The 13,594-nt window shown below is 39.3% G+C and overlaps 1 protein-coding gene and 1 non-coding gene across 2 annotated transcripts; both read right to left on the bottom strand.

Annotated features, from left to right (window-relative positions):
* Positions 1–1,645: 1,645 nt before the first annotated feature.
* Positions 1,646–4,101, bottom strand: LOC141651282 (protein FAR-RED IMPAIRED RESPONSE 1-like). Its single transcript, XM_074459000.1, has 2 exons — positions 3,297–4,101; positions 1,646–2,313 (listed from the first exon to the last, which is right to left on the bottom strand). The coding sequence occupies exons 1-2, from the start codon at positions 4,099–4,101 to the stop codon at positions 1,646–1,648; spliced, it is 1,473 nt and encodes a 490-aa protein (XP_074315101.1).
* Positions 4,102–6,793: 2,692 nt separating this feature from the next.
* Positions 6,794–6,900, bottom strand: LOC141654589 (small nucleolar RNA R71). Its single transcript, XR_012548145.1, has one exon. It is a non-coding gene; the product is annotated as a small nucleolar RNA R71 (small nucleolar RNA).
* Positions 6,901–13,594: the final 6,694 nt, after the last annotated feature.

Genomic DNA, 13,594 nt, shown 5'->3' with positions numbered 1-13,594 from the left:
GCAGCGAATCAATATCTTGGTACAGTAGGCATGCTGCGCTACGCTGTTCCGACATCATGTCCATGCTTCCTGAAGTTGTAATGTCGCCTGTTGTCATTGAGTCCTGGGCTGTTTTGCTGAGCCATTTGGAGTCCGCTGAATACTTACTTCCTAGGATGGCCTTCTTTGGGATACGTCATATGGTACCCCCCCCAAGCCTAAAAGCCATACATTATTTTTACTATTATTATGTAGGCTCACTCACTTCTCTGAACAGGAATGTATCATACAGCTTTTGGATATACGTGAAGCAGGCTCACAGTCTAATGCCATCACTGATCGGTTGTATCTAATTTGGGATACCTTCATCCAGTACTGTGATAGAACTTTCAACCTGAATGCCGAGTTTATCTTCATACCTGTCAACATTGGTGGGCACTTTGCATGCGTATGTATAAATTTTGGAGCGCAAACTGTTGATCTCCTTGACTACCAACATCATGCCAACTGGGAGCAGTCTGAAATGTGCAATGTTACTCGCCAAGAAGTAAGTGTGATGCCAATAAATCATTTTCGAAGAGATGAACAATATATGGTTTATTTAATTGTTAGTGCTTTAATGGCAGGCATCAGCTGTTAGCGATTATTTGGATGTCAGAACGGACAGGGGGTACGAGATTACTAGCTTTGACCATCGGCAAATCCCATTCAGGCGCCAAACACCCCTTCCTAACATAACAGAATCAGGGATTTTCTGTATGATGTATATGCTGATGTACGAGGGTCAACCTTTTGAGCATCCAGACTTGGAGAGGAAGAGGAATCGACGGTACTTGGTAGTCGAGTTGGTGGCGACCCTTGTACTAGCTGACATAAATGTCAACATAGACATTTTTGAAGCAAAGTTGAATGGGTTTATCGCTGGAAAAGAAGATTTATGGGGCAAGTTACAAAAGAAGCGCAAAATTAAGGCTGTGTTATCGAAAAAGTAAACAATTTGTGGACATATTTTTGATGGAAATGTATTTTGTTTGGCAATGTTGAAGTTAGAAAAGAATATTGACTATTTGTATTTTGGTTGGCAATGTTTACATTAATGTGTGTAATGGTATATTTTTTGGCAGTTATAATCATAGTTTTTTCAAAGTGTAAATGTGACTAAATTGCAAGTGTAACTGTTAACACACTTAAAGTGTAAATGTTAACACTGAAATTGAAGAATAGTTTCATTCAGATGAAACTATTATTGAAAGTGTAAACGTTATCATACTGAAAGTGTGAATGTAAACACACTGAAATTGAATTTCAGTTTCTTTCAGATGGAAGGTAAATGTGAATGAAAGGTAAAGTGTAAATGTGGTGACATGGGAAGTGTAAATGTTAACACAAGTTACTTGAAAATAAGTGTAACTGTTACTTGAAATAACATAAGTAATCCAAAATAAGTTCAAGTAACACAATGTTTGGCTATCTAATAAAACATAGAGATTTTGGTCTTATGACAGTGTAACTCTAACGTTGGTGTTACTAAAAGTTACACCAACTGCAGTTCAAAGTTACGCTGCCATGAGACCAATTCCTAATCGCTCGCACCAGTTATAGCACATCAAAGTTTAAAGTTACACACTCAAAATATATAGAGCAACATTTATCACTGCTCTGACGTCTATTCTTGTTCTGATTCCAGCTCTTCCTCCTCCTCTCCTTCATCCTCTTCTGGTTCAGACGACCCTTCGCATAATGGCGTGTGTGCTGAGAAGGGGTTAGGGCAGTTCCTCTTGTCGTGATTTGTCATTCTCTTACAATTCTTACACTTACGTTTGGGTTTTATAGCTAACACCATTGCTTTTGTTTTGGCTGACAACAATCTTTTTCCGGTACCGTTGTTTTTTGAATTCTTTGGTGGCAATATCGTCACTACCTCACATGCCGTACAATTCAAAAATTTCTCCATTTGTTGATTTTTATTCAACACTTCCCCTAATGGTGACAGCGACTCTTTAAATGCCCTAATTACAGCGGAAAAGCCGTCAACATCAGCTACTCCTTTGTCTCGACGGAGCCTTACAGCTTCATGAACTTCTGACCACATTATTGACATTGCAATTTGTTTTTCATCGATGACTTGCATGTTTTCTGTCCCTTCACCATTACTATTGAAAATCCTTAATCGGAGATACTCTTTCATCCATCTATTTACAATATAATCTTCTGGTATAGTATTTATCCCACTTGCTGAAAAAATCCATATTATATGGCGGCATAGGATTCCGGTTCTTTCAGACATCGTACAACTGCAGCTTACTTTATGTGTACCTGTGTCATCAGTTAAAGCTAGCATGTAAGTGTGAATGTTAAAAATAGTGTAACTGATTATATAGAAATTTAAATGAGATAAAAACAGAAACTGTAAATGACATATCATGGAAAGTGTAAATGTCATATGATGTAAAGTGTAAATGTCATGAATTGTAAAGTTTAAGTGTTAAGTTATTAGAAGTGTAAATGTAAACTTATAAGAAGTGTAAATGTCATGAACTGTAAAGTGTATATGTTAAGTTATTAGAAGTGTAAATGTTAAGTTATAGGAATTTAAATGAGATAAAAATAGAAAGTGTAAATGTCATATGATGTAAAGTGTAAATGTCATATCATTGAAAGTGTAAATGTAATATCATTGAAACTGTAAATATCATTGAAAGTGTAAATGTCATGAAGTGGAAAAGTGTAAATGTTAAGGTATAGGAAGTGTAAATGTAATATCATGGAAAGTGTAAATGTCATATAATGTAAATTGTAAATATCATGAACTGTAAAATGTAAATGTTAAGTTATAAGAAGTGTAAATGTTATGCTATAGGAAGTGTAAATGTCATATCATTGAAAGTGTAAATGTAATATCAAGAAAAGTGTAAATGTCATATCATGGAAAGTGTAAAGTGTAAATGTCATGAACTGTAAAGTGTAAATGTTAAGTTATAAGAAGTGTAAATATTATGCTATATGAAGTGTAAATGTCATATCATTGAAAGTGTAAATTTAATATCATGGAAAGTGTAAATGTCATATAATATAAAGTGTAAATGTCATATCATTTTAAAGTGTAAATATCATTGAAAGTGTAAATGTCATGAAGTGGAAACGTGTAAATGTTAAGTTATAGGAAGTGTAAATGTCATATCATTGAAAGTGTAAATGTAATATCATGGAAAGTGTAAATGTCATATAATGTAAAGTGTAAATGTCATATCATTTTAAAGTGTAAATGTTATGAACTGCAAAAGTGTAAATGTTAAGGTATAGGAAGTGTAAACTACCTGGACTGTATGCAACTTCAAAATTCTTCTTCCTGGATGAATCTTTGACAGTAGTTACCTCTAGCTCGCCTCTCTCAGTGAAACCTCCTGTTCTACATGTATCAATTGAGAAGATGGCTTCTTCTATGAATTTCTGGAAAGCATGAATCTCTAATGCCAGATGTGTTGACGCCGCTGCGGACGAGTGCTTATCCATGTTATCAAGCTGGTTCTGTGTATGTCTTTTTTGGTCCATAGCGCTCTTAAAACGCATCCAAAACTCAACCAATGTTCCTGACTTATGCTCAAACCTCTTGAAAAAGCTATTTTCGCTCTGTGATCTTTGAGTCGTCCTCATAATCGACGCCATCCTCAAGTCTTTGCAATGCGCCATGACCCACTGTCCCCTTATAGCATACGTATCTGTAAACCAATCATTTACGCCAACATCATGATCTTCAACTATTTGCTCCCAGATACCATCAAATTCTGCTGCTTCAAGCTTATCGTCCCATATAATGTCATTAATTTTACACATGAAGTCATTATAATCACTCCTAGAGACACCAAACTTACTGGGCATTTTGTTCATTATATACCACATACAGAACCGATGGCGCTCTGTCTTGAAAACAAGAGGGACATATTTGATAATACCTGGGTCCTGATCTGTAATTATGTACTCGGGTTCCTTACCCCCCATTGCTTGTAAAAACCGGCTGAAAACCCAATTAAATGACTCATAATCTTCTCTTGCAATTAGAGCCCCACAGAACGTCACAGATCGTTTATGGTGGTCAACACCTGTGAATGGTGTGAATACCATAGAATACTTATTGGTGGAGTAAGTTGGGTCAAATGACACCGCATCACCAAAAATTTTGTTATTATCTCGGGCAGTACCGTCCGCTCATATGGCCCTACGTAGGCTGCCATCATCGTCAAGGTCATAGTCAAAGTAGAAACCTATTCTTGTTTCAGACATTTCCTTGAAATGGTCAACAAACAACTGACCATCCCGTTCGTGAATGAATCATTTAACATCCCTATGGAAGTTCTTAAAATCATTTAAGCTTGCTCCAATGTTCTCGAATCCATTCACTTGTTCTTTGCAGATTCTGTATGTCTTTGTTGCTCCTATCTTCAGCTGCCAATCAATCATTAACAGATACGTCATATAAATATAACATGAATGGAATTATTTATTTAGTATAGAGAGTGATTATATATTACAAACCCTTGAGTTCGAAACGATTATCATCTTGTGATAATCTGTTATGTAACGCGACAATTTCTGGAACTCTCTGTCCTTAAGTGAGATAAGCTCGTGATTGTGACCCTCGTGGAACCGGTCAATTAATAAAAGACCATTCTTCATATATAGTCGTATCCTCGCTTTACACCTGATACGTGCTTTTTATATAGTTTTTTTAGCCTATTTCAGCACGTATTTCTATGCATTTTTATACTGTTTTTATAGTATTTTGCCCCGAATTAGCTACTTTGGTTCGTTTTGTCCATTTTGTAGAAATGAACGCGAAAGTAGTGGAATCGTACCCTTTTTCGTCCTTTTTGCATGCATTTAGAGGAGACGGGATTCTTCCAGAGTGAGATACTACGTTTGGAAGCGTCATGGCACGGATTACGAGGCATTTAGGCGCGGACTTGAGCTGAAATGAAGACAAAGTACTCGATCGAGCAGTTCTACCACTCGATCGAGTGGTTTTTACGTCCCAGGGTGGTCGATCGAGTGGTTTTCCACTCGATCCTTAGCTTGCAGAAAGACAGGTTACTCGATCGAGTAGTTGCTGATGAGGTTTTGCTCGATCGAGTGGTTTTAATCCACTCGCTCAATGGCTTCTAAACAGCCCGTGTTATGTTTATTTCGCTATACTTATTTACTTTGCTATTTAAGCACGCTTTAATAGGTCATTAGGATCTATCTTTCTATTATCTAAAACTTTCTACTGTAAACTTTACTGCGTTGCTTATTTCCCTTCATTGTAACTTTGTTCTTGGGATTATTTCACTCGGATTTTGTGTTCTTTACGCCGGATTCGCTTGGATAGTAATTCCTTTCTCTTTCCTTGTTAATAATTAATCATTTTTTCCTTTAATTTCTTGTTTACTCCATTTAATTCCTTTGCCCTAATTTCTCTTTTATGCAATTTACTTATTATTTCATTATGTTTACTGCTGGAAAATTATCTGCTGTTAGTTTAATTAGCGACATGAGTAGCTAAACCCCTTCATGTTGGGATTAGGGGATCTGCGGTAGGAAAGTGACGATGTAGTGAATGAATTAGATGAATTAATTACAAGGCTCTGTCACCATAGCAATTTAATTGTATTTATTCGACTTAGTTGAGTGCACACTTCTGAGTTAACCTTTAATTTGGCTAAAATTAATCCTAGATCGAAAGATTGGACTAAATAGGCCTGCTATGAACAGTAGACTACCCTGACGAGAATGAAAATTAAGTTAGCGGTATTTTAGGATAGAAAGTGGACCGAAAGGACCTTTTAACATCCGTCTTACATTAATTCACTTGAGTCATTTACATCTGAGTCACTGGACTACCGTAGTGAATCGAAATCCTGACATGTCCCTCTCTATCTGATAGTTTAATCTCATTTCTCTGCCCTTACTACTCTTGCCCTTTATTTCTCTTTCCTTAAAAACTCGTAGTTTAGATAACAATTCAAATAGCCCCCCCCCCCCCCCCCCCCCCATTTGTGACCAAATAGACCGACCACTACAGATATCTTGCCTCCCTGTGGAGATCGACCTGACTTCCCTAGCTATATAGTTAGTTTAGTTAGTTTATTTTTGACAGGTATACGACAGACGTGTCAAAATTTGGCGCCGTTGCCGGTGAGGCAATTGCCTTATTTGTTCTCGTTCCGTTTATTTTATCCGTCTCAGGGAATTTCTATTCCTTGAGGCCGTTCTTATTATTTTCTTTCAGTGTTGTTTATGCCCAGGTCAGACAGGTTTGAATTAGTTTCAGCTGATTCAGAGCCAGAGAGACTATTCAGGCATAGACTCCGTCTGCAAAGGAAATCACGAAAGGAAGACTTGAGTACTTTCGAGCCAGAGCTACATCACTCTCTTTTCGAAGACAGTCTGATTCCTACATAAAAGATGCCTAAGCTTTCCAGTCATTCAGTGCCTAAAGCATCCTCTATTCCGAAAGGTTTCAATCTCCAGACTGAGGATGGGAATACATTCGACATCCGTCCTTCTTATATCAATCTGGTGGAGAGAAATATTTATAGAGGTGTGGCAGGTGAAGATCCGAGGAAGCATATGGAGACCTTTATTGATTACTGTTCTACTATCCCCGCCACTAAGGGGGTAACTCAAGACAAGATTAAGGAGGTTCTATTTCCTTTCTCTTTAGCCGATTCACCAGTGAGAGTGGTGATCGACTTGACCGCACTCTGCTGGGGTTACAGATTGGGAGTCTCTTGCTCTTGCCTTTTACAAGAGATATTTCCCTCCACAGCGCACCAATCTGCTGAGGGCCAAGATTACTAGTTTCAGACATGCTCCCGATGAAAGCTTCTATGAAGCATGGTCGCGATTCAAGAAGTTGGTAAGGTCTATTCCTCACCATGGTTTTGACCCATGGTTTCTAGCTAATCAGTTCTACAATGGGTTGTATGACGACCAAAGAGCCATACTTGATGCGGCATCTAGTGGGAGATTTCAGGAGAACACCGATGATGACAAGGGGTGGTCTCTAATTGAAGAGATGGCTAATCACAGTGCTGAGTATGGTAACCCGAGGGATGGGATTAGAACAGTTCATGCAGTTGATAAGCAGGTTTTGGCTCAGCTGGAGACCATGAATGCTAGATTTGACAAGTTGGAGTTACAAGCTGCTGGGGAGCCTCAGACGGTCCATGTTCTTACTAGAGGAGAGACCGTTTCTTGTGAGAGATGTGGGAGTAATGATGGCCACACTGCTGTAGGCTATCTTGTGGAGAAGGAACAAGTCCTTGCCTTTCAGCAATATAGGCAAGGAGGAGGTTCCTATTACAATAATCAAGGGGCAGTCCATCCCAATTTGAGGTGGACTAGTCAAAATGTGCTTAATCCTACTCCTCCTCCGCACCAGCAGCAGCCTTATGTTCCTCCACATAAGAATCAATAAGGCTTTAAAAAGCCTCCTTCCTTTACTCCTCCTAACCATGGTGCATCATCTTCCGGTGGGGTGAGTGAAATTGGTGAGCTTAAGTCTATGTTACAAGCTTTTACAAAGCATTTTCAGCTGAGTGATCAACAGAAAGATGCGTCCATAAAGGCACTTGAAACTCAAGTTGCCCAACTAGCCATGAATCAATCCTCAAGAAAGCAGGGTCAATTACCGACTCAAAATGAGAAGAATCCACACGAGACGGTAAACTTGATAAATCTGAGAAGCGATCGTTCTTATGAGGGACCAGAAATATAAAAATCAGACCCGAGGAGAGCTGTAACTGATGATGAACAATGTTCTGTCGAAGAAAGTGAGCTCACGGCAAAGCAAGTGCTCGATCGACTGGTTTCAGGTGGTCGATCGAGCAGATTTGGGGATGAAAGTGCTCGACCGAGTGATTTTTCCACTCGATCGAGTGATCAAGGAAATGGTACTGGTCGATCGAGTAGTTTATCTACTCGATCGAGTGAAGAGCAAAATGGAGTTGCTCGATCGAGTGAAAATTTCACTCGATCGAGTGATATTATTGAAGATTCTACTCGATCGAATGGGTATATTGGTCGATCGAGTAGTCTTGATGACGGGAAGCTTATTCGAGAGCCTTCTAGTGCTCGTTTAAGCGATAAATCACCGGAAAGACCTCGTTCGAGAGGTAAGAAGCGTCCAAAGGATACAGAACTTGCTCCGGAAGACACATTGGAAGAGAGAAACAAGGGACTTGAGATACCTATCACGGTTCCCTTCCCAAGGCGTCTGCAGAATACAAAGGCCAATCAACAATTCGACAAATTTGTCGAACTTCTGAAAAGCCTGGAAGTCACTGTGCCGTTCACTGAGTTGCTGACAAAGGTACCCTCTTATCTTAAGTTTATGAAAGAAATTTTATCGCGTAAGAGGAGTATTAGTGATAGTGAGACCGTAGTTTTGACTGAGGTGGGGTCGGCCCTATTTCAAAACAAGTTACCTCCTAAGCAGTCAGACCCGGGTAGTTTTTCAATTCCGTGTCATATCGGTAACTATTTGATTGATAATGCGCTATGCGATTAGGCGCTAGCGTGAGTGTCTTACCGCTGTCTCTTGCTAAGAGACTTGGTTTGACAAAGCTGAGTTGCACTAACATGACAGTCCAGATGGCCGACCGTAGTATATCACGGCCACTAGGTATAGTAGAAGACGTACCTGTGAGGATTGGGAGGTTCTTCATTCCCGTTGATTTCGTTGTCTTAGACATCCCCGAAGATGCACACACCCCTATTATTTTAGGGAGACCATTTTTGTCTACTGCCCGTGCGGTTATAGACGTCGGGGGGAAGACTTTGACCTTTCAGGTAGGGGATGAGGAGCTGATTTTTCATCAGTCTAAGTCCCGGAGGGCTCCCATGCAAGCTCAGCCTTGCAATGCTCTCTCTTCTATTGACCCTATTATTGACACTCCAGTTGAGAATTTGGAGTATTGTGCTGCAATTGTTACCCCTCCGCCTCAGACTGAGAGCAAAAAGGAGGAAAGTTCGTATGTTTTCCTTGCTGCAGGTACGGATGAAAGCAATGAAGGAGTCACAAAGGATGTTGTGCAAATCATTGTCAATCAAATTGGAAGTAAGGATGCTAAAGACGGTGATAGAGGAGCAAGGATGAGGAAAGTTCGTGCCTGTGTGGATGTGAACTACTCCCCTCCTACCGTTTCAAATGATAATTCATGCTCATGGAAGCTAAAGAGGACAATCAACGTTGCTGAGATGACGTCCTCCATTCAGGAGCCCTTCAAGGGGCTACTGAATTGCATTGGGAATTAAACGGGGAAATGCCCCGTGTAACACTTTGTAACAGATAATTTTTGAATTTTCCGTTGAATTTGTTTTATTGCTTTTAGTAGGACAATTAGTTTATAGACTGTTTTTAGCGTAGATTTAAGACTATAGACTGTTTATATGCGTATTTGGTATGTTGGGATATTTTTGCACGTGTTTTTATGCAGGTTTGGGGAAGTTTTACGCATTCCAAGGGAAGAATTGACGAAATTCAAGAGCTTACGCGGGAAAAGAGCTCGATCGAGTACTTTTTGTACTCGATCGAGTGAAAAAATGGTCGATCGAGTGTTTCCTTTTGTCGATCGAGTAAAGCAATAAGTGGGACTTCTCGATCGAGTAGAATTCTACTCAATCGAGCAACTGGATCATCAAAGTCCTCGATCGAGTGGTTTAAAACCACTTGATCGAGTGAAAATGCACAGGACGCAGGGAGTTTTCCTTAAACCCTTATGTTTTGTTGTCTAAGTTCATTTTTTTCCCTAATTTTCGTCTTACACCTTCCCTATTGCGATTCAAAGCTCCCCAAATCCCCATTTTTTCTTGCTCAATCACCAAATCCGCCTCCTACAATCTATTGCTTGCTAATTAATCTTTCAAAACCCCTTAATTTCCCCCTTGATTGTACTCGTTTACACGGTTTTTAAAACGGGTTAGGGTTTGCGGTTTTGAGATCAAAAAATCGCCTCTTTTGCTTGTTTGTTTGAAGATTAATTGCTTTTGTAGGATTTCTATCATCAAGTAAGTGATTCCTTCATCCTCTATGCATTTTAATTTCGTTTATTTTGAAATTTATGAGGAAAAATTGGAATTAGGGTTCGAAATTTTGGTTTAGTCGAATTTTTCGACTTAAGTTGCCTTTGTTTGCCCTTACTTGTCTTGTTTGATGATCAATTCCCCTTCCCCACTGCTGTTGCATGTTTAATTCGAATTTTACACGATTTTTGCGATATGGGTTCAGGACAGTCGAAATTTTCGACTGTCATTATGGTTCTTGTCGCTGTAATCTACCTAGTAACGTTATTGTTGCTTAATTGTTGTTGACATTACCTGTTATGGCTGCCTTATCGCCATTTACATGCTATTAGGGGCTCTTACAGTCGAAAACTTCGACTGCCAGTTGGTCTTTGTTGCTATCAATTGCTTAGTTGACTTCATTATGCTAAATCACTGCTGTTGTTGACTACCATCACACCCCTATCACCATTTGCATGTTTTTAATTCGAAATTTTGGAGGATTGTTGGGAATTACGTGATGAAAGTCGAATTTTTCGACTGGTAGGGGATTTACATGATGTTTTCTGCTGGTTTTTCCTTCTGTCTAAGCCACTTTTAGACGCTATTTTTCTTATCATGCCCCTTACCCTTGTTACAGGATGGAGTCTAGTTCGTTACTTTTTACCAGCTCCACCTCTAGTCCGTCTCTTTCATGCGAGACAAAGGGCCCCTCTTCTTTGCCACCTTGTCTCCACTTTAGTGACTACCGCAGACCCCGGTGTTCCTAGTTTCACTGCGGGTACGCTTTTGCTCCACGGCTAGCTCGCTTCTCGGCTCGCCAGCCGCCACTTCCTCTACGGTCACCACCACTGCTAGCACTGCTGCTAGTTCCTCTTCAGTGGTGGCCATAACAGCCCCTACTCCTACACCAGCCACTACTTTTACTCCTGTGGTGGACTCGCCAGCAGCCGCAGCTGCTTTTAGAGCAGCCCTGGTCCCTCACACCATCTCTGGACGGGCTACTACTTCGGGTTCCGAGGGTCGGGTCGAGATGGGCGGTCTCGTTCTGCGCCAGCCCCAGCCACCTATACTTCTACTGCTTCTACTTCAGCTGCTGCTTCTACTTCTGGCACAGTCACAGTCCGAGGGGACACTTCCCTCGACTCTCACCCAGATTATCCGCAAGTACATTTATTACATCCTTTTGAGTCTGCATTTGCATTTGTTTTTGCATTCACGTTTATTTTTCAACTTTCATTGTTGTTTATTTCATCAAAAACCAAAAATTAGAAAATTAGAAAATTTCAAAAAAATCAAAAAAATATTCACGTTTACTTTTGCATATAGGTTGAGTCGGAACGGTAGATTTCCATGATGATAATGCACTATAACTTGTCATTTTACTTGAGTCTTGCACTTTATTGATAGTTATTAGCTTTGTCATACGCATAGTCTACGAGTTTCTGTTCAAATATAGCTGATTGTTTAGACTTGACCTGATAAATTGGCAAACTACTTGAAAAATTATGAGTTTTAGAGTCTTATAACTGGTGACATTCATGACCAGATCATTAGGAATTGAGAGTAGTACTCCTTGCATAGCATGTTCATTTTTTTTTTTTTGCACTTTTATGACATTCAATTTCTCGTCAAATGCACATATTCGGGTTTGTGGTTGGTGTCACATGCAGGGAGGTGCTTGCAAATTTCCCTTTCTTTATATTTTTCACCCATTTAGCTCCACATTAGCCAAATTTGCCTTTTTGACCCATTAGCTACATTCCAAATTAAGCCTGCCTAGTCAAGCTAGTTAGTATGTTCTTTTGGGTATGAGTTTTCCGATTGCATTTTGGCCCGTATTTCCGTGTTTGGAGTTGTTGGAAAATTAAGGAAGGAGAAATAGGTGAAAAAAAAAAAGAATTGAAAAAGAAGAAGAAAAAAGAGAAGACGTGAAAGTGAAAGAATAAAAAAAGAAAATGAAAAAAAAGAAAAAAAAAAGAAAAGCTGAACGTGAGAAAAGAAGAAAAAAGAAAGAAAGTTTGAAAAAATTGATTTTTCTCAGTTAGTTATTTCAGACGGTGTTTGAAAAAGGAAAGTTTGTGACCGTCTGACTCCTCCATTCTTATTCTATATTTTTGAGGAGATTGTGTTTGAGTTTAGTGAGCTTTGTGCCAAATGAAGGGCACTTGTACTTAGTTTTTCAGTCAGTTGAGATTCGGATGGTTTTCATTATGGTCCTGTTAGGAACTAGCTTGACACTTTTACCTCCACATCTCCATAACATGTTTTGCCCTCTTTCACCTGAACCTCACTACTCCCAAATTATTTGTAAGCCCTCAGCTGTGACGGACATTATTGGTTGGAGTGTGTGCATTAGTACTTGAATTGTCTTTCATTTTTCTTGCATGCATGCTATGTAGGTCGCAGTTAGGTGAGTGACTGTCTTTTCTTCTCTCTTTTACATATAACATTCACCCTTTGCTTCATGAGAGAAGAGTGACCACGAGAGAGTCCGATTTTGTTGGTCTTGCAAGGTCGATAGCTTGGCTATATTTCTGAACAGCTTATAATTCGTTTGCGTATTGACTGCTTAGCTTTAACTGTTAGTTTTTGTTGCATTAAATTGGTTCAAGTAGACAAGTTAAGCTAGCCCTGAGTTATCATTTCCGTTCCATTAGTTGCATTTTAGTTTACTCGAGGACGAGTAAAGTTTCGGTTTGGGGAGATTTGATACGTGCTTTTTATATAGTCTTTTTAGCCTATTTCAGCACGTATTTCTATGCATTTTTATACTGTTTTTATAGTATTTTGCCCCGAATTGGCTACTTTGGTTCGTTTTGTCCATTTTGTAGAAATGAACGCGAAAGTAGTGGAATCATACCCTTTTTCGTCCTTTTTGCATGCATTTAGAGGAGACGGGATTCTTCCAGAGTGAGATACTACGTTTGGAAGCGTCATGGCACGGATTACGAGGCATTTAGGCGCGGACTTGAGCTGAAATGAAGACAAAGTACTCGATCGAGCAGTTCTACCACTCGATCGAGTGGTTTTTACGTCCCAGGGTGGTCGATCGAGTGGTTTTCCACTCGATCCTTAGCTTGCAGAAAGACAGGTTACTCGATCGAGTAACTTTCTACTCGATCGAGTAGTTGCTGATGAGGTTTTGCTCGATCGAGTGGTTTTAATCCACTCGATCGATTGGTTTTGCTGTTATGGGCTTCTAAACAGCCCGTGTTATGTTTATTTCGCTAAACTTATTTACTTTGCTATTTAAGCACGCTTTACTAGGTCATTAGGATCTATCTTTCTATTATCTAAAACGTTCTACTGTAAACTTTACTGCGTTGCTTATTTCCCTTCACTGTAACTTTGTTCTTGGGATTATTTCACTCGGATTTTGTGTTCTTTACGCCGGATTCGCTTGGATTGTAATTCCTTTCTCTTTCCTTTTTAATAATTAATCATTGTTTCCTTTAATTTTTTGTTTACTCCATTTAATTCCTTTGCCCTATTTTCTCTTTTATGCAATTTACTTATTATTTCATTATGTTTACTGCTGGAAAATTATCTGCTGTTAGTTTAATTAGCGACA

This window comes from Silene latifolia, chromosome 4 (genome assembly GCF_048544455.1).
Source record: "Silene latifolia isolate original U9 population chromosome 4, ASM4854445v1, whole genome shotgun sequence".
Taxonomy (NCBI): domain Eukaryota; kingdom Viridiplantae; phylum Streptophyta; class Magnoliopsida; order Caryophyllales; family Caryophyllaceae; genus Silene; species Silene latifolia.
This window is presented reverse-complemented; position numbering and strand designations above follow the sequence as displayed.

Excerpts from the sequence above, each read along its gene's own strand:
- LOC141651282 (XM_074459000.1), bottom strand. The coding sequence starts at position 4,101 with ATGGTATTCACACCATTCACAGGTGTTGACCACCATAAACGATCTGTG. Across the intron at positions 2,314-3,296 it reads TGAAGTTGCATACAGTCCAG|CTTTAACTGATGACACAGGT; the intron begins GTAGTTTACACT and ends CTTACATGCTAG.